The 26,511-nt window shown below is 37.2% G+C and overlaps 1 protein-coding gene across 2 annotated transcripts in view; it reads right to left on the bottom strand.

Moving 5' to 3' along the window:
• FAS (Fas cell surface death receptor) overlaps positions 1-26,511 on the bottom strand; it is a 35,118-nt gene that overhangs the window by 8,317 nt on the left and 290 nt on the right. For both annotated transcript variants that reach the window (XM_077125364.1, XM_077125365.1), the window contains exons 2-4: positions 8,789-8,951; positions 1,583-1,720; positions 496-604 (exon numbers count right to left, since the gene is read on the bottom strand). In XM_077125364.1, the coding sequence (XP_076981479.1) occupies positions 496-604; positions 1,583-1,720; positions 8,789-8,951 (410 nt within the window). The remainder of the gene's footprint in view (positions 1-495; positions 605-1,582; positions 1,721-8,788; positions 8,952-26,511) is intronic.

The raw sequence follows: 26,511 nt of genomic DNA, 5'->3' as shown, positions 1-26,511 counted from the left end.
TTTCCTTCCATGTAAACATGTTAATGTTTTTTCTGTTCCCTTGCCTGAAATGTGCTTTCCTTCCATGTAAACATGTTTGTTTTTTCTTTCCTTTCTTCAAGTCTCAAGCCACGTGTCTTATCTTCACCCCTGTCTGTCCAGGCAGAGTTGAAAGGCTTTCCTGTATAACTCATAACACCCTGGACATAAGTCCCTTCGGATGCTTACAAGATATGACCCACAATAACCATTTCTTTTCTTGACTCTTTACCTCTGGACTGAGACTCTTGTTGTCAGAAATGTGTCTTGCTTATATCTTTAGTCTAAGCAGCCAGCAGTGTTAGGCACACAGGAGGTATTCAACAAATGTTTAGTGAGTGGAGCCTGATGACCATCTAGCTGCTTGGAGGGTAAGACTAGAACCCAAATTTCTGCAACCAGTGTTTCTTCCCCCTAGGAAGACATTATCTCTCAAGGTATATTTAATACTTTAATCAGAGAAAGACTAAAACTTACACAATGCAAGCTTCACAGTGTTCGCATATAGGAGCAACACAGAAAAAGTTTGATTTACATCTGCACTTGGTATTCTGGGTCCGGGTACAGTTTTTTTCCACTTCAAAGCCTAGAAAACCAGTTTGCAGACTGTTAATAAAAATGATGGACTGGAGTAACATGGATTTTTGAGATCTATGTTCGTATCAACAGTCATGCCATTTAACATAACTAGTGTTTAAATGCAATGCAACCGACCCCAGGTTGAGAAGGCCAGTGATCACTTAGCAGAGTTTTAAATGGACAGACAATCCAGAAACCAAGATAACACCTTCTCTTTTCCTCTAGTCTAGAGCCTGATGACTCAAAGTGAACCAGCAGCATCAACATAACTTGGGAGTTTTTTAGAAATGCAGAATATCAGGTCTGCCCAGAGCTACTCAATCAGACTTATTGATTCTGATTTAATTGCCCTGAGGTGGGACCTAAACACTCCATTTTTAAAATCTCCCCAGGTGATTCTAATGTAAAGCCAGGGTCGAGAAACATTACCTTGGAGTCTGACTAGGGACAAGAGAAGTTATGTCCGAGGGTTCACAATGTCGAAACTGGGAGGAAATTTTGAACATATTGTAATCTGGGCTCAACAGATTGATATATTCATGAAAATTTAGGTCTTCTACTGGAATTATGACAAATCAAGTCCCCAAAGAAGTGTGGCTTCCCTTCCACCTCTTGGTTCCTCTGTCCTTGTATCTGCAGGCTTTTGAGCACTTTCTGGACATCAATAAGAGTCATCACACAAGCATAAATTGAGGCAAAGAGCAGACAGGTTCTGCTGTTTTGATTGAAGGTGATGAACTTTGTTCACAAAGTCCATATTTAGTCATTCTCCTACATCTGAGAGAATTGCCTAGACTTGACCCACAAATATTTTGACCAGTGATTAGCTGAGTACCTGGTCCTGCTTCACACAGCCTGCCCTGACCTGTCCCTTCCTGTGTGCCATTGTGGCACCTGAGTAGGCTGCACTTCCAAATTGTATTATAAATCGTTGTACATGGAGTACCAAGATTGATTGCTTTTGATCACTTTTTAAGACACTTACCATGTCCTTCATCACAAAATCGACATCTTACGCATTTAGATAAATAATGTTCCTCGTCTGTGTACTCTTCCCCTTCTGAGCAGAGCGAACAGTTTGGTTTGCCCGCATTGACTGTGCAGTCAGTAACTTTCCTTGTACCTGCCCAAGAAAAAAAAAAGGGCAAGTTTTTTTTTTTTTTCTCAAAGTGCCCATGCCTAAGAAGTGCACAGGATGACACAAGATGGGGAGTTAGGCTAATGGCATATAACTACAAGGGGGAGAAGATTACAAATCGTATCAAGAGACAGAATCATATCGGTCTCAAGACAAAAGCTAAAAGAGAAGCTGAGGATATCTGCCTGCAGAAAACAAATATTTGACAATTGTTACATATAAAAAAGGCAGTTAAGGATGACCAAATGCATAGGAAGAAATGTCTTGATCAATTAACTCTAATTCCTTTTGGGGAGATGGTGTGTATTGATAGGTACATTCAGGGTAGAAATGACTGACACTGGCCACTAAAATTATCTAACTAGTAATTGACATTTCTCTGACTTCTGATTTTACTTTCCAAACTGCATGAATCCTGATAAGAGATTGTGTGGTGTAAGGAAAAGAACATGTGAAGTTCGAAGGACCTTGGTCAAGTCGTTACTAGAGATACAGTTTTTAACAAAGTGCTTGCCTTTCTCTAAGCCTAATTTTCTTCATGCATATGGAGATAATAATACTTCTCTTGCTTTGTTGTCAGAACTGCTCGGGGCCTGTCTAATAAGCACTCATAGTCCCCTTTTCTTTCCCCTTCCTTTTTATTACTTTTCCATCAAGGAACAGAGTTCAGTTTTGATAGGCAGACCTGACCACGTTTATAACATGACCTTTATTATCAGCCTTGTATTCTAAATACAAACACTTTTCAATGGTATTCATGTGTGCTTTAAATGTAAAGTGCAGGGCGGGCCACGGTGGCTCAGCAGGTAAGAGTGCTTGCCTGCCATGCCCAAGGACCCGGGTTCGATTCCCGGTGCCTGCCCATGTAAAAAATAGATAAATAAATAAATAAATAAAAGTAAAGTGCAGCCCCCTTGAAGGGCAGTCAGCCCCTTAGAGGGCAGTGTGTGGTTCCACAGGAGGCTAGGGGTGGGGTTGCCATATGATCCTGCAACCCTGTTGCTCAGTATATACCTGGAGGAACTCAGTGTGGGGATTCAAATGAACATTTGCACACTGCTGTTCAATCCACAATGGATGGAGGTGGCCTAAGGGTATAACGACTGAGGAATGGAAGGGGAAACTATGGTGTATAAAAACAGTGGACTATGAAGCAGCCACAAGAAGGAATGAAGTTGTGAGGCAAGCAACCAGGTATATGAACCTTAGGGAATGTATGTTGAATGAAATGTCAGGAACAAAAAGACAAATATTATCATAACTCAATCATATGAACTAACTATAATATAAAAGCACGGTAAACTGAAGTTGAGAGCATGGATTATCAGGTTGGGGCCTATTGTAAAGGTTCCTAGATTGTAAACTCTTATAGCAGTCAATCTGTTCAGGAGGTGTAACTGTTATTTCTAAATTCTGAGATACTGAGCTGTTTGTTTATAACCTGGTCATTCCCAGAAACTTTACATATTTATGTGACACCTGAGACTCAGAGTTAGAGCTCTTAAGCTATGAAAGTCAGCAGTACCCCATACAGGAACTGTTTTAAACTTGAAACGTGATCAGATTTTGAGTAGAGACCTGAATGAAGCTGATCTGGATAGGACTAAGGTAAATCAGAATACAGGGTAAAGGATGATATGTTCCATATTTTAAAACTTCAACTTCTGTGTGAAACTAAAGGGAGAGATGTTTATTTGGTGTGAAATTTATATTTTGGTTAGTGCGTTTCCTAATTTAACTAGATGTATTGGTGACTGTTGAGCTGTATTCCAGTAGCCTTGATTCTTGAAGACAATTGTATAAAGATATAACTTTTACAATATGACTGTGTGATTGTGAAAACCTTGTGTCTGTTGCTTCTTTTATCCGAGGTATGGACAGATGAGTTAAAAAATATATGGATAAAATAAATAAATAATAAGGGGACAAAGGGTAAAATAAATTGGGTAAATGGAAATACTAGTGGTCAAGGAGAGGGAGGAGTAAGGGGTGTGGTAGGTATGAGTTTTTCCTTTTTTGTTTCTTTTTCTGGAGTAATGCAAATGTTCTATTGCCTTTTCTGGAGTGATGCAAATGATCATGGTGATGAATACACAACTATGATGATATCATGAGCCATTGATTGTATACCATGTATGAAATGTGTGTGTGAAGATTTGATCAATAAAAATATTTAAAAAATAAATAAAGTGGATCACTAAATTGTGATTGCTAAGCATTATACAACAATGCCTTCTCCTGGAAAATTCATTGATTTAACAAATGTTTGTTAAATGTTAGGAACATTCTAGGAACTGGAGGAAGTGCAAGACATAAGACAAAATCTTGGTCCTCAAGGACTTTCTTTTCCTTCTTATGGTAGAGTCACAAAAGACACAATTAAAAATATCATGCTATAGAGACAGACAAGAGATACAGTCTATTTACAACAAATATAAGGACACAGTGTGAAAAGAACCATGCAGAAAGTGAATTAGGGCAAGGATACAGAGAATAAAGAAGAAAAAGACAGAAAATGTAAAGGAAAATCTAAGAGAACAGCATTCAAAGTTACTAATTGTTAGTGGCATAACTAATTTTAAAAACAGGCAAAATCACCGACTGGAAGCTATGGGCTATAGTTGTCAGTAATATTTTACTATTCTTTCATCAACAGTAACAAATGTACCACACCAATACTCTGGGTCAACAATGGGGGTGTGGATTAGGGGTGTGGGAGGATCTGAGTTTTCTTTTCTATTTTTATCTCTTTTTCTGGAGTAATGGAAATGTTCTAAAACTGATTATGGGAATGTATGCACAACTATGTGAATATTCTGTTAGCCAGTGATTATATACTTTGGATGGTTTGTAAAGTGTGTGAATATATCTCAGTAAAATTGCGTTTTGAAAAAATAGGCAATGTTTATTCTGCTTCACTCTAATATACCACAAGAATATATTATGCCATTTTTCCTGGGACATAACTTTCTTGAATAACTTCCTAACATTCTTTTGATAAAGGAAAATATTTACTATATAAGCAAATTAGGAAACTTAAACATTATATATTTTACTAAACAAAGGCAATAATATTTCAATAGAAAAAATAAAGGAAACCATGGAAACCCAGAATTAAATAAAAATATGGTGTATCAGGACTATATAACATTGTAGCAATATTTTAAACAAAGCCCAGCCAGTCAAAATACAATTTAATTTGCTTGCTGGTGGTATTACACCAGCTCCTAATGAATTTCCTAGAACAATGCCTACAGCATGATGACAATATAATAAATCACAGCTTCTTTCTTTCCTCCAAAGCATTCAAACTAAATTCATTAAAATATAAATGAGCGGTTGTTTTCTTGAAAATAAGATTTAAGATTTTTTTTCTGAGATAACAATACATATGCTCATTGTAGAAAATTTAGAAGAGGCTGGAGAGTATAAAAAGCAGTTATATATCAATTACTCTGAGATACAGCTGTACTCCAACCATATAAACACATGCACACACACATATATATACATGGGAGTTTATGTACATGTATATGTAAGTATGTATATGTATAATATATATGCAGTTTACCACAGAATCCTTCTAACTGGATATGGTGGTGTGGTCAGTACTTTTTTAACCAGTTAATCAAAAATATCAGCTCACATAAAGAATAACTGAAAAAAAATTGTAAACATTTAAAATTTTCACTTTATAAAATATAACTGTATACCTAGAATAAGAATGAGGGCCTTTAATCCTGTATTGTTTAAAGTAATGCCTGGATACATCCTAGAATATAGTAAGCAGATAATCAGAAAGTATTGGCAAAGTCCCTTGAGGGATGGGAGAAAAATTAAGGACGATTAAACTTTACCATCAGGGAATCCCCTGATGTGTCAAGCATTAGGGACACCCACATCAATAGGCCAAGCCCTTGATTTTGAGGCTTACTCCTGTGAAGCTTATGTAGGTAGGGGAGAAGCTTAACCTACCTATAGGTAGGCCTAAGAGTTACTTCTGGAGGACCTCTTTTGTTGCTCAGATGTGGCTTCACTCTCTATAAGTGAAATCATTGCCCCTCCTGCTATGTGGGACATGACATCCAGGGGCAAAAGTCTCCCTGGCAGCGTGGGCGATGACTCCCAGAGATGAATCTGGCCCTGGCACTGTGGAATTAACAGTTCCATCCCAAACAAAAGGGGGAAAAGAAGTGCAACTAATAAAGTATCAGTGGGTGAGAGAGTTCAAATAGAGTTGAGAGGTTCCTCTAGAGGTCACTCTTATGCAAGCTTCAGTTAGACATTGCTACCTATCATAACTTGCCAACCCCCAACCAAAATAATTCCAGCCAATCCTAAAGAACACCTAGGGCAATATATAAAATCCTGTTCAAAGGTTTCATGCACTAGGGTAACTTTCCAGAAACCTACAACCTCCAGATAGCTCCCTGGACCAGATAAGTCCTGAAACCTAGAGGGCCCAGCCTCTCCAGAACATCAACTAATTCCATCTTCCTATCCCATATTATTGACAGCTCCTTCCAACTCGAAAAAGTTAGAAAGGCCATAGCCCAAATACCCCTAAAGAGTGGGATAGAAAGATCAAAGGTAATAATGGAATTATACAGAGAAGGTAGGGTGGGTTAACGAACGTATATGATTGCTGAATCATTAAACAGACATTTCTTTTAGTCTCCAATATCTTAGAGCAACTAGAAGTAAAAATCTAAAATTGTGGAATTGTAACCCTTACCAAACTGTGAAATCTGTTCTACAACTAATTGTTTTGCTGTGTTTTGAAAGGTATTGCTTTTTTGTATTTAGGTTATTTTTCCAAAAAAAGTTGATGGTAATGATAAAAAAATATTCCTTTTAGCCTTCTATATTCTGGGGCAGCTAGAAGGAAAAATCTAAGAGGATGGAATGGTAGCCCATGACGAACTCTGGAATCTGTCTTGTAACTACTTGTTGAAGAGCGTTCTGAAAATTATTGCTATTTCTTTCTTTGCTTGGTATATATGTTATATTATACAATAAAAAAAAGTTTAGAAAAAAGTGTAACTGTATAATCGTTTGCCAGTCTTATGATATAGAACCAAGTTATTAGAACTCAAGATTTTTTCTCTTAAGTCACACCCATATTGCATCATCTATGGTTTCCTGTTTCTCTGTCATTCCTACCTTCATCTCTCTCTTTTCTTTGTTTCTTTCTGGAAAATAAAGCTTAAAGACACCAATAATCTCTGTCTCAAAACCAGATGTTTGTGATTTTTACCAGTATTTCACATTTTTATGCCCTCACCTAGTTCCTCAGTAATTTTTTGGCAACTTAACTTTACTGAAATTCCCTAAAGCATTCACCCTAGTTTTCAAAGAAATAAAATCTGTTTTTCTGCATTTGTGTATAATTGATTTATATAATATTTGACTAAAAGGCATATTCATGTAATGCGATCAATAAATATAAACTGATTTGGAAGACATTTGAATATTGATAAGTGTAAAATTCAACAAAAAGGAATAGAAGTATAAAGTATTTGGCATGCATTGGACAGCATTCAGGTTATATTAGATAGGGAGACGAAAGAATCAGTTCATCCAGCTGGCAGATCAATTAGATTTCACTTAAGGTGGATTTATGAACACTGACGATTATATCAGAAATGTATCAGAAAATATGACTTTGATAGATACATAATATTCTCGCCTTTGGATATTCCATAATTTAATTTAATCAATCCCACATCGTTGCATATCAAATTGAAATGTCGTGCATACAGCAGTTTCTTTTCTTTTTTTATTTTCTTAAAGCATTTTCCTAGAAGTGAGATTATTGTGTCAGAGAGTATGAACATTTTCAAGTTTTTGTCCCCTATATCCAAATTTCTTTCTTAAATGTTGTTACATTTACATTCCAACAGTGGTATATGAGAGTTCTCAGGTGACTAGGAAACTCACCAGAACTGAGATAATTTCTTAAAGAAAACAAAACAAAAGGACAAACAGAAACTCTTGATAGTTTGATATGCAAAGCATATTATCTTTTTAATTTACATTTTAATTTTAAAAATTATAAGATTCCAGTTCATATGCCAAAATGATTGTGCTTAGAGTGTTATAAAAATGCCAGGAAGCCATTCTTAATTCCCATTTGACGAAGAATAAATGTAAATGGGTCAGACCATAAGGGAGATTTTCCCATAAGGGAAATTAAAATCTAGACAGGAGGCCAAGGGAAATTGCTGGAGTCTTTTTATAGATAGGACTCGCTCCTGCTTAGTAGTTGAAGTGCTGGAAGCATGGGAAGCCAACCATCAGAATTACCACAATCCTTTCTGGTTCTATCGATGTCTGAATCAACCCCTGCACTGTCCTCCTTTATCCTCCTATCTTACTTCACAATGCAGTTAGGAGAAATCTACATTTGTATGTAATAGTAGCCAACTCTAAGCAAGTTGTGAAAAAGTTTGCACAATTGCATTTTGCTTAGCTTCTAATTTGCTAGTGATTGAAGGATTTCTGTTCTGAAACTGTTTTGCATTTCAAAATACTGAGTTCTTAAAAATGATCTTTTCTGTCCATTACTTTTCTAGCTCATCTAGCTACTTGACTGCAAAATGCAAATGTATTTTGCAGGCTTCAGCCAGGACAAATAACTTTCTTAGAGATGTTCTGATTGAAAGCAGGTGCTGAAATACATTTCACATGGTGGAAATCCCTTGCTTTCAGAGCACCACAGTTATTGTGCCATATCCTAATCCATTCAGATGTGACATTTCAATAGCCAAAAATGCATCTTCTTTTGCTCCTGAAAAGTGAAGCTAAATAGAAAAGTCCTCTCATTTTGGATGCATATATCATTTGTATATTGTAAGTATTCATGCCAACATCAGCATGATGAATAAAACCAGTCTTGGGAAAATAATGTCATTGTGGAGTTTTTGTTTTACCCTGCAATGCTCTAATGCCAGAGAATCAAAAATGGAAAAAAAAAGATTTTATTCACTATTACTGTAGGCTCCTCCTTAGCCCGGTTTTCCTGCTAAACTCTGGGCCTTTTGTGTAACATACCAGGAGGACATGGTTGACAGCAGAATTGGCCGCTATAATGAAGGCCTTCCAAGCACACAGTGTCACTTTTAGTAACATTCCACCTCAATTTCGATCCCTGAGAGTTGACATCAGTCACTTGGCCCTTATTACTTTTGGACAACACTCCAGTATTGGTAAAAACCTGTAAAAGAAAAGCATAAAGAGAATTATGTTGACTTCTGAACTAGGCAACTTGGTAAACAGCCATGACTCACCCAAAATGGTTGTATCTACTGTGACATAACAAAGTCTCAGTTTTGGGGTTTTTTTTTTTTAATCTATAATGTGGAAATAATCTCCTTCTCATGGGTTTATTGTGAGACTTATGTGGAATAATGCACTCAAAACTCTTAGCACAGGACCTGGCACATAAGATTTAGGTGCCCAGATTAGTGGTTAGAATGCCCACCTTTCATGTGGGAGACCCAGGTATGATTCCCGGACCATGCACCACCACCACCACCCCCAAAAAAAAGAATTAGGTGCCCAATTAATGGTATTATTGTTGCTGTTATTATTATTATTGTTATTGTTATTACTATTAGCAGCAGCAGTATCATCATCATAAAGATCCAGTGAGAAAATTTACATTTTGGGCAGCACGTTCCCTAATTTAACTTGTATGGCCAGTTTAGTTGAACACAGTAAGTACATGGAATCTTGAATAGGGTGTGAGATCTTGTTGGTTTGTACAGGTTAATGTGATGCCCTGATATATTCCAGAGTAATTTGGACAGTGAATAAAGCAGTATTTGCAAAGTCCCCTTGAGGGACTGGGGAGAAAGGAAGAAATACTCAACTTTACCATATGTGGAATTCCTGATATTCTCGCAAGCAGTGGGGACAACCAAATCAATAGGCTGGGCCCTGGATCTTGGGGTTTGCCCCTTTGAAACTTATTCCTGCAAAGGAGAAGCTAAGCCTACTTACAATTAGGCCTAAGAGTCACCCCCCAGAGAACCTCTTTTGCTGCACAGATGTGGCCTCTCTCTCTCAGCCAACTCAGCAGGTGAACTCACTGCCCTCCCCCACCATGTGCAACATGACTCCCAGGGGTGTAAACCTCCCTGACAATGTGGGACGGAACTCCCAAGATGAGCTGGGACCCAGGATCGAAGGATTGAGAAAGCCTTCTTGACCAAAAGGGGGAAGAGAGAAATGAGACAAAATAAAGTGTCAGTGGCTGAGAGATTTCAAACAGAGTCAAGAGGTTATCCTGGAGATTATTTTTATGCATTACATAGATATTCCATTTTAGTTTATGGTGTATTGGAGTGACTGGAGGGAAGTACCTGAAATTGTTGAGCTGTGTTCCAGTAGCCCTGAATCTTGAAGACAATTGTGTGATGATACAGCTTTTACAATGTTACTGAGTAATTGTGAAAACTTTGTGTCTGATGCTCCTTTTATCCAGGGTATGGACAGCTGAGTAAAAAAAATAAGGCTAAAAAACAGATAAATAATGGATGGGTATAAAGGTAAAAAATTGGGTAGATTGAAATACTAGTGTTCAATAAGAGGTAGGATATGTGATGCATGAGGTTTTTATTCTTTTTTCTTTTTCTGGTGTGATAAAAAATGTTCTAAAATGGTCATTGTGATGAATACACAACTATGTGATGATATTGTGAGCCATCGATTGCATACCATATATGGACAGTATGTGTGTGAAGATTTCCCAATTAAAAAAATGCAATGAGAGGCAGTATAGTGGAGAAAAAAAGCATGAAACTTAGAAATGCTTATGGTTTGTAGTCTAGCTCTGCTATCAATACTGTGAATTTAAGCAAATTATATAACATCCCTAAGCCTCAATTTCTTTAGTTGTGAAGTAAGAATAGTACCTTCTGTCTTTAAGTGTTGTGAGGATAAAAAGTGATAATTTCTACAAAATCCAGCACTTGGCTTATAACATAACCTATTTCTTCTCTTTTTTATCCATAACCACTGAATCAACAGCTTTGATATACTTCTCACTCATTAGCCAACCATATTTATTTGACAATAAATAACCCACTAAACTTAAAGGATTTGTTTTCAACCTTTGCTCAATATTGGGCTAGTCAAAAGCACTCAAAAATGATATCTGTGTGTGTGTGTGTGTGTGTGTGTGTGTGTGTGTGTGTATGCTTCCTATGACTGTAATATCTTATCTTCCTTGGTGTGCTCATTTTGCCTGGTATTGATGAGACAATATTATGAGCAGGTCCGCAATTTCAGATTTAAGTGGTCAAGTGCTCAGAGGGAGGAGCACACTCCACATTTTTGGACTGTTACTTTTAGCACTATTTTTTTTAAATGCGTATATACTCAACTTTCTGGAGCTGTCTAAAAGAAATGTACTTCCTAATTCATTTTGTTTTAGCTTTAAATTTCAATTGAAAATCAAAATAATCAAAATCCATTACACAAGGCATATTCAGAATTTCAGAATTGTGAAATCTAGAAAAGAACAATGAAGAGATACACAAATACCATTGACCATGAAGCACAGGCACCAGCACTGACCCTGTTGTGTACCTAACCGTGCCTGCCTTGCAGAGTTGAATTTCATCAAACTTTTCTTACTCAGGTCAGCATCAAAGAATTATGTCAAATGGAAAGTGGAAAGATGGCTATAAAAAGCATGTGGTGACTGTTTCATGATTGATACAAGCAGCGTTCCTTGCTACCATATGCTATTTTTTAAATTTATTCATTAACTCAAGTTTGCAGTATGCAAAGATTTAACCCAAATTTTCCGGACAGAAACTGAGGCTTTTCAACTGCAACAAAGCAGGAAATCCGCAAAGAACTAAATGTTCTGAATGCTTAATTTTTTTTCATAAAGCTGAAAAGGTCTGACAAATGAGTTAAATCAAAGGTCTGAAATGTGGATAAACTAAGGCAAATGAGCCAAATGTATAAGAACAAGGAATTAAAATTTAAATCTTCCATCATAATAAAGATTTAAAAGTCAGAGAAACCTCGCTTCTGTATTCTGTTGGACGTAAAAGTACTTAATCAATCAATCAATTAAGGAAATGTTTTCTGAGTACCTACTATGTATCCACATTATTCACATATTGGGAACAGAGCAGTGCATAACAGATGAAGTCTCTGCTCTCACGGAATCCGTATGCAAGTGAGGGGAGATGATCAATGAACAAATAAAGGTGTAATATGTCAGGGAGGCATAAAGTGCTCTTAAATGAATAAAACAAATTTAGAAACTGGGGCAATGTTGTTGTAGAAAAACTGGTCTGGGAAGGCCACTGGATGAGATGACATTTGAGCAGTGACCTGATGAAAGTGCAGGTAAGAGCCACATGGATGGAAATTCAGGAAGGGCTTTCCAGGCAGGTTACACCCAGAAATGTTATAGAAACTTGTCTTGGCTAAAATGGAGATGGACCCGAGGTCCTCAGCAAAAATACCACAGCAGCTATGAAGAGAAATAAAACCAGTGTTTGCTGAACCACACAGGTAATTAACCTGTTTAACTCTTTGGGCTCTAGTATAGTGGGACCATCTAGCCTACCACAGCCAGAGGTGTTACAATTTTACAGAATCCTGGAATGTCAAAGTAGAAAGGAACTGTAAGCCTTAGATGGAGACACTAAGGCCTAGAGCGGTCTACTGAATGCCAAAGGTACTCAGTCACCTATGCAGACATGCAGGTGGAGAAAACAGCATCTCATGTCTTGAGAGCTGTGTGCCCAGTGCGTGTGGTATGGCATGAAATGCAACAAAATCCAGTTTTCTGCTCTCCTCTAGACTTACTTTTTAGGCTCTTAATCCTTGTAGCTATTTTAATTTTTTACCAAGATTTATTTTGTTTCCTATTTTGCCATTTAAAGGATTTGGCAACTGTGTCATGTCCCAGAGCTATTAAAAACAAAAATAAATAAAAACTAAGGTGCCTCAGAAAATCCCATGCAAATAGCATTATAAAACAAACAAATAAAGCTGGAATACGAACATTATCCTTATTATACTTCAAGCAATGGTAACTAATCAGGAAAGTAGCCACATTGTGTGTGTGTGTGTGTGTGTGTGTGTGTGTGTGTGTATTTATGGTTAATATACAGAAATAAATGAATGTCTCAGGACGGGCCGCGGTGGCTCAGCAGGTAGAGTTCTCACCTGCCACACCAAAAACCCAGGTTCAATTCTCGGTGCCTGCCCATGCAAAAAAAAATAAATAATAATAAATTAATGGCACAGGCCAGGACAGGGGACACTATTATCAGTAAAGGCTGTGTCCGATTTTTATTAAAGTCAAACTGTCCTTTGATATTGATGTCCACTTTTCATTGAATTTACTCGAAAAGGTGTCAAATAACTATCCCTACAGTACAGGTAATGGAAGTGCAAATTTAGACATATCACTATTGTTTTTTCCTTAAGAAAAGACTTTGTCCCTAAATATTTTTTGTTATATGCATTTTTATACATATCTCTTGGATTTCAGCAATTTAATGAGATCAAAATATCATTATTAAACATAAAAATATGATCATTTGTGGAAATATCATCTCTACCCTTATTTTTTATTTTTTTATTTTTATCTTTTTGGGGGTGCATGGTCCAGGAATTGAACCCAGGTCTCCTGCATGAAAGGTAAGCATTCTACCACTGAACCACCCGTGCATAGTTTACCCTTGTTTTTTTATGTCTCATATTCCTGACCATAAAATATGCCCATATTTCCTAAAAGCAAATTAAATCCTTTGGTAGCTCAAAATGAACACTATGGAATATCTGCACCTGATAATTGAACTGAATCAAAATGACTGAAATGAGCAGGCACAATTAGAATTTGAATTTTAAAAGGCTTGTCTAAGCTTTTCTTTTCTGTATGCCTATAAACATTGCACTTCATTGAATTGGTGGGTGGGATGCTACTCAAGAGGCTATAATTTGTCCAAAAACAAGTCCCAAGCCAAAAGGAAATGTTCAAAACAGGTTTTGACTTTTTTGAGCCATGAGGATAAAATCGAAATTGAATCACAAACATGCAGGGACCACAATGTGGCAAGATATCCAAAGGAACAAAATTCTAAAAACTGTCCCACTGCATAGATCAACTCTCACTTGCCCCAATATTCTGTCTTTGCAAGACAAATTGTAAGCCTCTTTCCGGTAGAATTCATATCTGACTTACCTGTGTACTCTTCCCAATGCCTCCCAGAGTCCTTGTTTATAGTAGTGTACGCTAAGCATATTTCAAAGTGTGATGTAGTTGCCCACCAAAAATCTCAACATTGAAGTGTTAACAGATGGTTCCCCCAGTCCTCCTAGCTTCTGTTCACAGATATAAAGGGATCTGTCACCTGTGAACACATCTATACATTATTGCAAAACTCCAGTGACTGTCAGGAGTATTTATTAATATACACTATTATTACATCCCTTGTTCAACTTTTATATTATAATATTTAGCATTTATTGAGTATTTAATTATATATCAAGTGCTGTTCTACATGCTTTTCATGTCCTTTAATCCTCTTAACTATGTCCTCTTCCACTTTATAGCTTAGGACATTGAGGCTGGACAATTTGCCCACAGGCCCTCAGCTATTAAATAATAAGAGTTGGGTCTTAAATTCAGATACAACGGTTTGAGTCCACATTCTTAACAACAATGCCATACTGACTCCCTTTAGAAGTAGTATCTTTCCTTGATGAATAAGGAATTATGCCATGGGATAAAGACTAGGCTGGGAACCAGTGATACGGGTTCAAATCTGCCTGTACTACAACGGTTGCCTGACCTTGGACATGTTACTCATTTCTAGAGGACTTGGTACATCTATTGTACTTTCCTTGTGAACTCTTTGCCCTTGCTTCCAAAACATCCAGGTATGCATCTCTGTTTGGCATCAGGATAGATTTTTGAAATGGATTTCCATGGGTCTTTCACTATCTACAGGACTTTAATATTTTCTGCAAACTGGAAAATTCCCTAGAGAGCCGTTTACCCATTCCTCATGAAACTCCCACATGGAACTCATGAAACTTTACAAAGCTCCTTCACATACACCACCTCATTGGCAGTTACAATAAACCTATGCATGAGGAATTATTATTGTCTTATTTTATAGTTGAGGAAGCAGAGCGCAGATTACATGAAGTGACTTGTCCAATAACCCACAATTAGGAGTGGCTAAGGGAGGACTCAGACTCTGCTCTCTGGCCCAAATCCAGGTTTGTTTTCATGTTTGTAGGTCAGTTTCCTAATTATTTTTACTCCATCTGGGCACACAAATGACTCAATTTATTTTCAGACAATTGTTGGCAAGAAACTTGAGTGTTAGTTATACTAATGAACTTTCAAAACAAATGCATGTTGGGGAGGGCAGTGATGGCAAATGGGGTCTGGTAGGAATTGCCTAAAAACCAGAGTCTGCCCAAGTCCTCTAGTCTGGGAAAATTGTTACAAAATTCCCAAGGCCAGTCCTCTGTCTGGGAGGGAAGTTGAAATTCTCCTGCCTGGGCCATTAGCATAGGAAGAAATACTCCGTCCAGTTTGGGTGCTGAGTTTCTGAGAAAGACCATGTGGCACTCCCACCCCACCTACCACTTGCAGGAGCTGGGATCTGGAATGCACAGACGAATTATTAGGAATGGAAAGTCATTCTGTCAGATACTTTGCTCCCTTTGAACCTCTCGGAAACAGGGATACATGAGAGGGTAAACTTTTCATGTTATATTAGATGATGACAAACTGAGAGAATAATTGGATATTCCCTATTAGTCTGTTGCATCGATGATGAGTCACTTTTATAGCCAACTAGATTATTGAAAAAAATAGACGAAATTATCCTGGAATGGCCAGACCCAGATGATACCACATGTCACTCCTGCCCCACCTCCAGTCCGACAGGCTCTCACACTTCTCAGGAAATGTAAACACATCAAATCTAAAACAGTGACAAATACAGTAACATTTCAGTGACCGAATTTAAGTGCTGGAAGAAAGTAAGATTCCCTTTCAGTAATTCTCTGAAGAACCAGTACCACATTTGGTCCTGAAAGATGAGCTAAGATTTTAAAAGGAAGTGAAGAATAACTTTTTTGTTTTGGTTCTTATTGATCAAAGGAAACAGGAAAAGCATGTTTTTATGAACAGCAAAAAAGGAAAATAAAGGGCAGAGGTGGGAAAAACAGCAGCCATCCAAAAGGCGAGAAGGAGCAGTCAGTGAGGCTTTTCAAGTACTGAGCACAGACAGACAGACTGACCGTGAGTGGGGTATCATGACATAGTGAGACAGCAGCAAGCTGGGCGGTCGTCATTGTGGAGAGTTTTGTCCTTCTAACCACAGCCCAGAAAGGAGTTTAGTCAAGATGACCAGTAGTAAGGAAAGGGAGTATAATGGTGATCTAGACAATTCAACACTGGAAGTTTAAGGTTTAAGGAAGTGGAAGGAAGGGGGATAAAAGGAGGAAATTTCAAGAAAAAAAGCAGAAAATTATATTTAACATATCGAAATATTAAGAGACGTATGTCTAGTTGATGAGACTAGGAGTGACATTGTTTTTTCATTTTGCTTAACTTGTCTAGTCTGGACATGTACTAATTATCATTAAAAAGAAATCTTTGAATTATTAACAGTTAATCCTTCCTATGCAATTTCTGAGTCTTCCTCTTCTAGTTTTTCTTTAGTAGTTCTAAAATTTTATTGAATCTTACTTCATTATAAACATTAACCATTGTTTAATTGTATGTATATCCTAAAAAGACTTTTCCCAGCTATTTCATTTCCCTTTGGTCCACTGAGATTGAGTACGTCATCACTCATAATAGTAGTAGTTTATAAAGAAAACTCTGTTTTAGCTTTGAAGTACACAAAGTACACAAAGGATGTGTCATACTAACGGAAACTTATCTTTTTAATTTACGAAATTGAAAGCGGAGTTATACAAATCAGCACAAACTGGCAGCTACCGTTTGTAGTAAGTTCCATCTCATTAAATCTTGTTTTATTTTTCTTAAAGAATACTTACCTGAGAAATAGACCTTATTAACCACACCCTGATAGATTCTTACAGAGAAAATGTAGCACTTGAACTCCTAGGTTGTCAATGAGAAGATAAGACAAACCAAAAATTCGCAGGCTTTGGCATGTCATTCTGCTTCTGTGAACTCTGAATAAATAGATATATTTCTTAGAGCAAGGTCTATTTGTAGACACTGAGAGTGGATATGGGCTAATTTTGCTGTGTGTCTTATAAACTGACTGAAAATAATCCAGTAGCGCAGTTTTTTGATTGTTTCATACCCCCTGGAGATTACTTTGGGGGAAAACAAAAGGCGTTCATTTGAATGTATAAGTTAGAGAAAGTTTGCTTTAAAATGTCAGGAATATTCCTTTATACTTGAACCTGATATTTTAAAAATTGTACCTCATTATTCAAGTGTAATACCTTCCCTTCGAGTACAATAAAATAAAACACTTAAAAAGTAATTTAAATGCATATTAATAAAATGCAATACTATTTCACATCACTAGGATGGTTATTATAACAAAAATGTTAGATCATAACTGTTGGCAAATATGTAGAGAAATTGAAACCCTCTTGCATTGCTGTTGGGGATGTAAAATGGTGCCACTGTGGAAAACAGTTTTGTAGTTCCTCAAAAAGTTAAATAAAGAATTACCATATGACCCAGCAATTCTATTCCTAGGTATATACGCCCCCCCCCCAAAAAAAGAAAAAAACATATTTGTATAATTTTCTCAGCAGCCAATTATTCACAACAGTCAAAGATGGAAGCAGTGCAAGTGTCCATCAATAAATAAATGAATTAATGAGATGTGGTACTCACATACAGTGAAATATTATTCAACCAGAAAAGGAATCAAGTTCTGATACAGGTGAGAGCATGGCTGAACCTTGAAAACACTATACAAAGTGAAATAAACCAGGCATGAAACAGCAAATACTGTAAGATTCCACTTATATAGAATAGTTAAATTTATGGAGACAGAAAGTAGGTTGCCAGGTTTCCAGGGACAGAAACTGGGGAGAGAGTTATTGTTTACTGGGTACCGAATTTCTGATTGGAGTGATGAAAAAGTTTTGGAAATTGATGGTGATGATAGCTGTACAACACTGTCAATGTAATTAATGCTACAGAATTTACATTTACAAATGGCTAAAATTACAAATCTTATGTTTGAGATATATATATAATTTTTTTTTTTTTCTGCATGGGCATACACTGGGAATTGAACCCGGGTCTCCAGCATGGCAGGTGAGATCTCTGCCTGCTGAACCACTGTGGCCCACCCTTGTTATATGTTTTTTAAAATGCATGTTAATAAAATGATTCAAATGTTAGACATCTCCAACAGAAACTGGATATTTTAATCCCTGGCTTTGAACTTCAAATTCGTTGACGAGAATACATGGATTACGAAGTCCTAGAGAAGAAAAGTTGCTTTCCCTGCAATAAGCAAAATCTGTCTGAGAATTCAGCTAAGAGTTATCAGGAGAGCACCGCATTTGGGAGAATAGTAGAAACAGAGAATAAAAAAAATAAAAAACTTTAAAGGTGTTAACACCAGCAAAGTCTCCAGGTAATTCCTAAGACCTTCTGTTTTAGCACTGAAATTTGTTGTTTTGTTGTAATGATCATTTTAGGGTAGAAAGGATTTTAGTTAGTGTCGGCCGAACCCAAACTCCTTATCTGACAGAGGGAGCTATGATGTGATCTTCTGAAGTGACATTTCCAATCTAGCTAGCTCAGGAGATTCAGACCAGTACTAGAGCCTCTGGATTCCCTCAGATTCCTGAATTGAAGGACATCAGTGCTGCACATACATCTGGGTTCTCTTAGCTGAGCCCAAAGAGGATATCTCCATCTTAAACTGTCCACCAAGTTAAATAGACATGAGATTTCCCAGGATCTGTAGAACTGGAATCATCAGTAGCTGATGTGGACTGCTTCCCACCCCCTATTGGTCCCCTTTTAGGGTGGGTTGAAATGTTACTCCCCTCTGCTTCCAAGGACAAAAAATGGAGCAAGAGACAAAGCTCACTCTCCCTAATTCTGTTTGCTTGCTTTTTAAAACATTTTATTACTTATCCACACTTGGGGGGAAAAAAAACCAGTAATAGTTCATCCTTTCCAATAATATAACATATCTCTAATATATTTTATAAAAATAGTAATGATATTTTAGTAGGTTCATTACTGAAAAACTGAAATAAAAATGAAATAATTTTTTCTACATGAAAGATAAGTGAAGATTCCATTAAAACATTTTTTAAATTTTTATATTTTAAAATGTGTAAAAAAAACTACCCAGTGCTGTCCTCTCCCTTCCTAAAGACCAGTTTCAGGAAAGAGGTACTTCAAAGATCAGGAGTGACTGGTTAGGGTTGAGATTGAGCAAGCAATAAGAAAAAGAAAATGAGGGAACCCAGAAAATTCCACCTGGGGTTAGATTTTGAGTTTACTGCAAGGGTTAGAAAATAGTTCCCAAAACCCTGATGGTCATCAGAATTATGTGGGGATGCCTGCACACATACACACACACACAAAATAATGCTCAGGCCCCATCAACAGATCTAACAAGACAGTATCTCTGACAGTGGGGCCCTTCAGCGGATTGTCTTCAACAAGCGCCCCTAGTGATTTTGATGCTCACTACTACCATTGGAGAACCGCTGGGCCAGAGGAAGTAAAATCTGAAATTAGAAGCAATCAGATTTACCTTGAGAAAAATAAAAGTTTTGTAGAACTCACAGCATCTGAGTTTTGCCCTTGTGAATCAGAATTTTACCTTTCATGGTCAAATAATGATCCTTCTAAAAATGAGCTTGTAAAAAAGAAAAGTCATCTTTGGTGGGGGATGTGGATTATATGAGAGCCACAAAGTCCTAAACTTGAACCCTAGAGCCCATAAGTGCCCAGCGGGACCACAGAGATAACCCAAGAGTGAAGCAGCAGGTGCAAAGGACAACAAGGAGTGGGCAAGGGGGTGGTGGGCGTCAAACTGGAGAGCTCCAGCCTGGATCAGAGGGATGGCCATCATTAAACTCCAGAGGTATATGGGTCCAGATCTTCCATTCTTTAGGAGAAACCAAAATCTTCCAACATTAAAGCATTGGCAATTAATATTAAAAAGGAAAAGATAAATAAATATTTTGTGTGTCAATACTAAGCAGGTCAAACAAAACATAGTTCAGGGGCCATATAGGCCCAATTCCTAAAAGCAGGCCTAAAACCCTTCTAGGCACGCATGCAAAGAAGGACTCTACTAGGATCAAAGGCTTCTCTTGTGATGATGACTATAAACCAAAGCTCAATACTCAGCCAGGGGCAATAACTTTCACCCACTTGCTTGGGGCTCACTCTTTTTTTTTTTTTTTTCCAGATCTCTGAACTCAGAGATCAAAAGCATTGATGTTCTTCATGTCTTATATTTTTATGGCTTCACAGAATACAGACAAAAAGGAACGTATAATGCTACAGGACTTGATTAGAGGACATGATGCCATTGATGACTACAATGCTTTTGTTCTAATTGTGCAAGTTTATCCCAGCCCACTGTTTACCAAATCCTTCAGTAAACCTGCCTGCATCTGTCGCAGGGCTGAGTAAATATGCAGATTAAATTTCTGGTCAGATTTGCTAATTTACAAGGCTGGGCTTGCTCAAAGTGCACATAATCCCATATTAAAGTTATCACCATCCCCACTCGTGGAAATCTAGCCAGTTGTCCAGTATGATTATAGCTGCCGTTGCATCAAACATACTTTTCAAATCAGGAAAGGAATTGTGATTTAACGGGCAGACTAGCTCATTTCCTTCTTGAGGGGGTGAGATTACAATGTTACAATGATCAACTTTTTTTTCTAATTTGGGCTTTACTACTCACATTCTCACTTCAAAGAAAATGAAGGTAGGTGAGTTGGTTTCAATTATTTGTTTCTGTTTAAGACTGAATTGATGATACTTAAATGTCATTAGAAGGAATCCAACTATATAAAAAGCTAAAGAAATTTTATTCTTATTTTTAAAGCATAGGTTTTTTAGAAAATAAGAAAGACTTACATTATTAGGTGGTTAAATGTGGTTTTGCCACTTGTTTTTGTGAATATATATACACACGAAAATAGCAAAAAGAATACCAAGCTTTATACTAAGATTCTTAAAGTGGTTCTACAAATAATTTCTCGGTAATAGGAAAAAAGTTTTATATATACCTCCATCCCAGTACATTAAAGAAATGCTTTCTTTATAATAATAATGAAGAAGATATAATAAGTAAATAACATAATAAATGACAAAATATAATAACCCAGTTCATTTAACAAATGCCCTCTCTGAAATGTACCAAATAAAAATTATAAGATGACAGTTTTGTAGAAATAGAAAAGGTTTGTGTATAATGTATATTTGTATATTTGCTTATCAAGATTTACAATGGTTTTGTGTATAATGTAAAGTGACAAAGAGCAGACCATAAATTGCACTGATAAAACATGAAATTATGTATTGTATAGACAAGAGTAGGAGGCTATAAGTAAACAAAAAAAATTCTTGTATGAGGGTAGTGGAATAATGAGTGATTTTATTCTGTTTTTCAATATTTTCATTACTTGTTTTTACAACGTATGCTCAATTTTTCTATAATTTGCCTATTTTGAGAGATGGAAGCAAGAGTTGGATTCACTGACCTAAATTTGGTTTCAATTTGTTTTTTACCTTATAGGTAGAGTTTAAATTAGGTTCTTCCATTATTTCACTATTTTTCAGCATAGTACATAGTCTCTAATACTTATTACAATCCTATGCTCTTTAAGGGACTTTTTGCAATTCATCAAAAGGCACTTAACTCATTAGGGGCTTTCAAGGGGGGGATTTCCTTAATCAAGTTTCTGACCATCTCTGAGAAGACAGTTATTTTCTCCAACTGGCAGTTATGTCAGGTGCTATATAGTGAACTGACTCCCCTAAAGAATTGTAGTAGCCTTCAGATATATATTCCTTTGAAATATTTATACTTCCACTGTTAGAGCTACTTAGAAGTAAGTTACTTATCCAGATCCCAAAGAGACTTACTTAAAGGCAAAATCCAAATCCAAGTTCCTCTTTGCTCCTATACATCTTTCCCCACATCTAAACTCAGTGCAAAAAGTAAAATTTATTCTTCCAAATTAAATTCTTAATTTTCCACCGAGAGGGATAATTGTGTTGTGGGCAATGGAATATAAAAGACTTTTCATTCATCTAACTGTGGTCTCTATATATCAACTTAACTTCCATCTCCCGATCTTGCTATCATTTATAAATTTGTGTTTTTCCATCCTGGTTGTTAATGTCTTACTTTACATTTCATAATTGTATTGTATTCATAAAACTTATCCAGTCCTTGTGATGTAATTAAAGTCCATTTATAGACAAAACACATGCTACAACATGGAAGAATCTTGAAGACATCATGTTGAGTGAAATGAGCCAGACACAAAAGAACAAATATGATATGATTTCACTTTTATGAAATAATTAGAATATCCAAATTCATAGAGTCAGAAATTAGAATATAGGTTACCTGGGGCAAGGGTGAGGAGGGGGAATGAGGAGTTAATGCTTTGTTCATGCAGAGTTTCTATTTTGAATGCTGGAAAAAATTTGGTAATGAAAAGTGATAGCTCAACATCATGAATTTAATCAACACCGCTGAATTTTATACTTGAAAATGATTAAAATGGGAAATTTTAAGTTTATATGTGCTATCAGAGTATAAAAATTTTAAAACCTCATAGAATCTCCCTGGCAATGTGGGACATGACTCCTGGGGATGTGCCTGGACTGGGCATCGTGGGACTGAGAAAGGCTTCTTGACCAAAGCAGGGAAGAGAAATGTAATAAAATAAAATGTCAGTGGCTGAGCGATTTCAAATGGAGCAGAGAGGTCATTCTAGAGGTTATTCTTATGCATTATATAGATATCCCTTTTTAGTTTTTACTGTATTAGAATAATAGGAAGAAAATACCAGAAACTGTTGAACTGTTAATCCAGTAGCCATGTTTCTTGAAGATGATCGTATAACTACCTACCTATAGTGTGACTGTGTGAGTGTGAGAATCTTGTAGCTGATACTCCTTTTATCCAGTGTATGGATGAATAAGTGAAAAAATAAGGACAAAACATAAATAATGGGGGAGATAAGGTGTATGGGATATTTTGGCTGTTCTTTTTAAATTTTTATTCTAATTTTTAGGTTTTGGAGAGTAATGAAAATGTTCAAAAACTGATTGCAGTGATGAATGCACAACTATATATGATGAGACTGTGAACCACTGGTTGTACAGTTTAGATGATTTATATGGTATATGACTATATCTCAATAAAATTGCTTTAAAAACTCATAGAACTGTACAATATGAAAAGTGAACCCTAATGTAAACTATGGACTATAGTTAATAATATAATTATAATAATATTGGCTCATCGGTTGTAACAAAGTTACCACAATAATGAAAGTGTTAATAGGAAAAACTGTGTATGAGGGAAGTGGGGTAGACGGGGACTTTGTACATTTTGAAGATGTAAAACTACAACTGCTCTAGTAAAAAATTAAAGACAGAAATAAAATCAATAGACAGAAACATATTGCAGCCCCATTTCACGTTTCTGGGGTTGACTGGAGGAAAATGATTAAATTAAAAATTAAACAACTGTTTACTTTTGTCCCCAAAACCATGCTGTACAATTACTTGAAAATATCCTGGTTTCTTTTCCAAACATCATCTCCTCTACCTTGTCCATTGTTTTGAGACAACTGCTCTAAGAAAATATAGAGGTGGAAACTGTCCACCTCGTGGTTGCCTAGCTGTGTTACTAAGTAGTACAAAACAAAACCTATAAGTGCCATGTGTTAGTATTTTAAAAAGGCCATGCCCATAGCTATTTCACACACAAATTTCTAAGGTAAGTTCGATTCTTGTGTCTCTTTTAGAAATTTGTGGATGTTTTGGGATTTCAAACCTATTTATTATAGCCACCGTGGAAACAGTATTCAGAAGCTAGGGGTGAGAAAACTAACTCCAAATGGATTGAGAAAAAGGAAAATAAACAGGGGTAACTGATGGGGATATATGCTGACTGTAACATTAGAATTAAGGACGGAGAGAGGAAAAAAGGAGAAAATAAAGCAGGTGCCAACTCCTTCCAGCCTACTGACACGATTTAAACAAAATTTGCTTTTGTTTTCCATGTAATTAGCACTCCTCCCATTTTATATATTATTGTCAGAAGTAGCACTGTCCCTACTATTACTTCCCCATAGCTCATTTGATATCTTAAGTGCAAAGGTATAGAAAAAGCATTTTTGAAGACACATGATGTAACACAATATTGTGGAAATTTCTTTAAGAATAGGGGCATGAATAGGCCGAGCCCTCAGTTTTAGGGTTTGTTCATATGAAACTTATCCCTACAAAAGATAGTCTAAGCCTACCTAAAATTAGGCCTGGGTGGGCCACCATGGCTCAGCAGGCAGAGTTCTTGCCTGCCAGAGACCTGGGTTCAATTCCCAGTGCCTGCCCATGCAAAAAAAATATATATATATTAGGCCTCAGAGTCACCCCCAGAGAACCTCTTCTGTTGCTCAGATGTGGCCTATCTATCTCTCAACCAACATGGCAAGCAAACTCACCACCCTTCCCCTGTCTACATGGGACATGACTCCCAGAGATGTAAACCTCCCTGGCAACGTGGGACAGAAAAAAAAAAAGAGCAAAAGAATAGGGGCATGGTGTTGGGCAAGTGGTGGACACAAGGCAGGCCTCTATGTAACTAAATGTGAGAGTCATATTATGAGGGGGGTAGGTTGGAAGATACGCAACAAAATGTTAATGATTTTACCTAGATGATAGAGTTATGTCAGATTTTTTATTTACTCATCCTCACTTATAAATTTAATGTAATAAACTGATTTCCTAGTCCACACATCATACATAAACAAAATTAAAATGTTTATATTTAATTTATAATATTACAAATATAATAACTATGTATGTATACGTAAATGTATGTAAATATGTATGCATATATATGTGTGTATATATGTGCATTCTTTCAAAAAAGCAAAGTTTCCTTCGTCCTTTAAACATGTATCATCTAGTAAAGATGCTAGTGTACAAAAGTTATAACAAGCATAGCTCCGGGCTCCAAAATTTTTACTACACTTTGCTAATTAGTGCTGCCCCAAGAACTAAGGAGGATTTTCAAAACAACCAACACTGCAATATCTCTATGATGAGGAAGAGTGTTGTCTGTGGTTGTATAAATGGTTCCTCAACTTTGAATTTTAAATTTTCTCTAAGGAAGATTCTGAAGGAGCGCAAATACAGTACTACTCATCCTTTCTGGAAGGTCCAGGATATTTTCCCCAAGTCATAAGATGGCCCCACACATCACAGACCTTTCTTTTACTCCTGATGCAATCCGAAAGATGCATTTCACTAGTTAGGATGAGACGAGGGTTGTATGTATTTTATCTTCCGGGCTGCTAATGCTGCACAAAAAAACACCTTCAAAGTACGGCTCAAATACATCCAGGTTTGTAGACCATCTCCACCCAAAGCTCCTTTTTACTTTGAAAAGTTTTTAGCCCTGGTTAAATGCAGTGGGTAATAAAAAAATGTCAGGCCCAGGTAAAAGCTTATAAAACTTACAAAAGAAACAGCCTGAACTTTGGCGTTAGATCCCAGCTCTGCCACTTACCAGCCACATGGGCTCGGGTGAATTACGCGAGCACTGTGCGTCCCCCATTTACCCTGTCTGTAAAATGGGAATAATGACAACTTTACCACAAGGCTGCTGTGAGAATAGACTAAGATCACATTTGTAAACACTCCTATCACTGTGCCTGGCACTTAGTTGGAGCCAAAAAAATAAAAATAAAAATCCATTGACTCTCAGAGGCTTGGTATTCAAAAGAACCTCTTGGGGTCAGTCCCTTGGATTAGCAGTCATCAGGCTGGTATCTCCAAGGAGGGACCCTCCAAAAGAGGTGGCGGTTGTTCACGCTTCAACACCCAGAAGCATGCGCGGTGGGAGCAGGTATCATCATGCGAGGAGGGAGGCCAAAGCTTCCTCAGAAACAGCCGTGGGAGTGCTGGCTACGAAGTGATGAAAGAAGTTCAAGAAGGGATGGGGGAGCGGAGAACCTGAGGCGACAACTCAGAGTTCTAAGGAGAGGGATTCCAGGAAGGGAAACAAAACAGTTTCTTTTTCTCTGTTGTGATAAGACCGTAAACAAACCTCCAGAGGCACATTCACCAAAATAACTTTTTCAAGAGAAAGAAACGGTGCCTTCTGAAGCCTCTGCTTTAACTACTGCCTAGGGGCAGATTGATTCCCTAACTTGGAGAACTGTCAGAAAAACGCGCAATTCCTGTTCCCAGGACCTCAAATTCTCCCACCACCCTAGCGTCACCGCGCGCACACAACCAACCGCAGAAGCAGACCTTTGACTTGACTTGTAAGGACTTGTCCAGAAGAGTTCCTCTTTTCCCCTGCAGGGACCTCCCTCCGGAGATTCAAAAACCTCCCCGGCTCCTGTCCCATCCCTGCGCGCCCTCTGTGACCAGGTCTCCTCTGCGGCGCGCACCGTCTGCCGCGCCTCCTGAGCTCCCCTGCCAAAGGCAAAGTTTTAGCAGCCCCCCGGGAACCAATCTGTCAAATGCCGGTGGC

This window comes from Tamandua tetradactyla, chromosome 13, assembly GCF_023851605.1.
Source record: "Tamandua tetradactyla isolate mTamTet1 chromosome 13, mTamTet1.pri, whole genome shotgun sequence".
NCBI lineage: Eukaryota > Metazoa > Chordata > Mammalia > Pilosa > Myrmecophagidae > Tamandua > Tamandua tetradactyla.
This window is presented reverse-complemented; position numbering and strand designations above follow the sequence as displayed.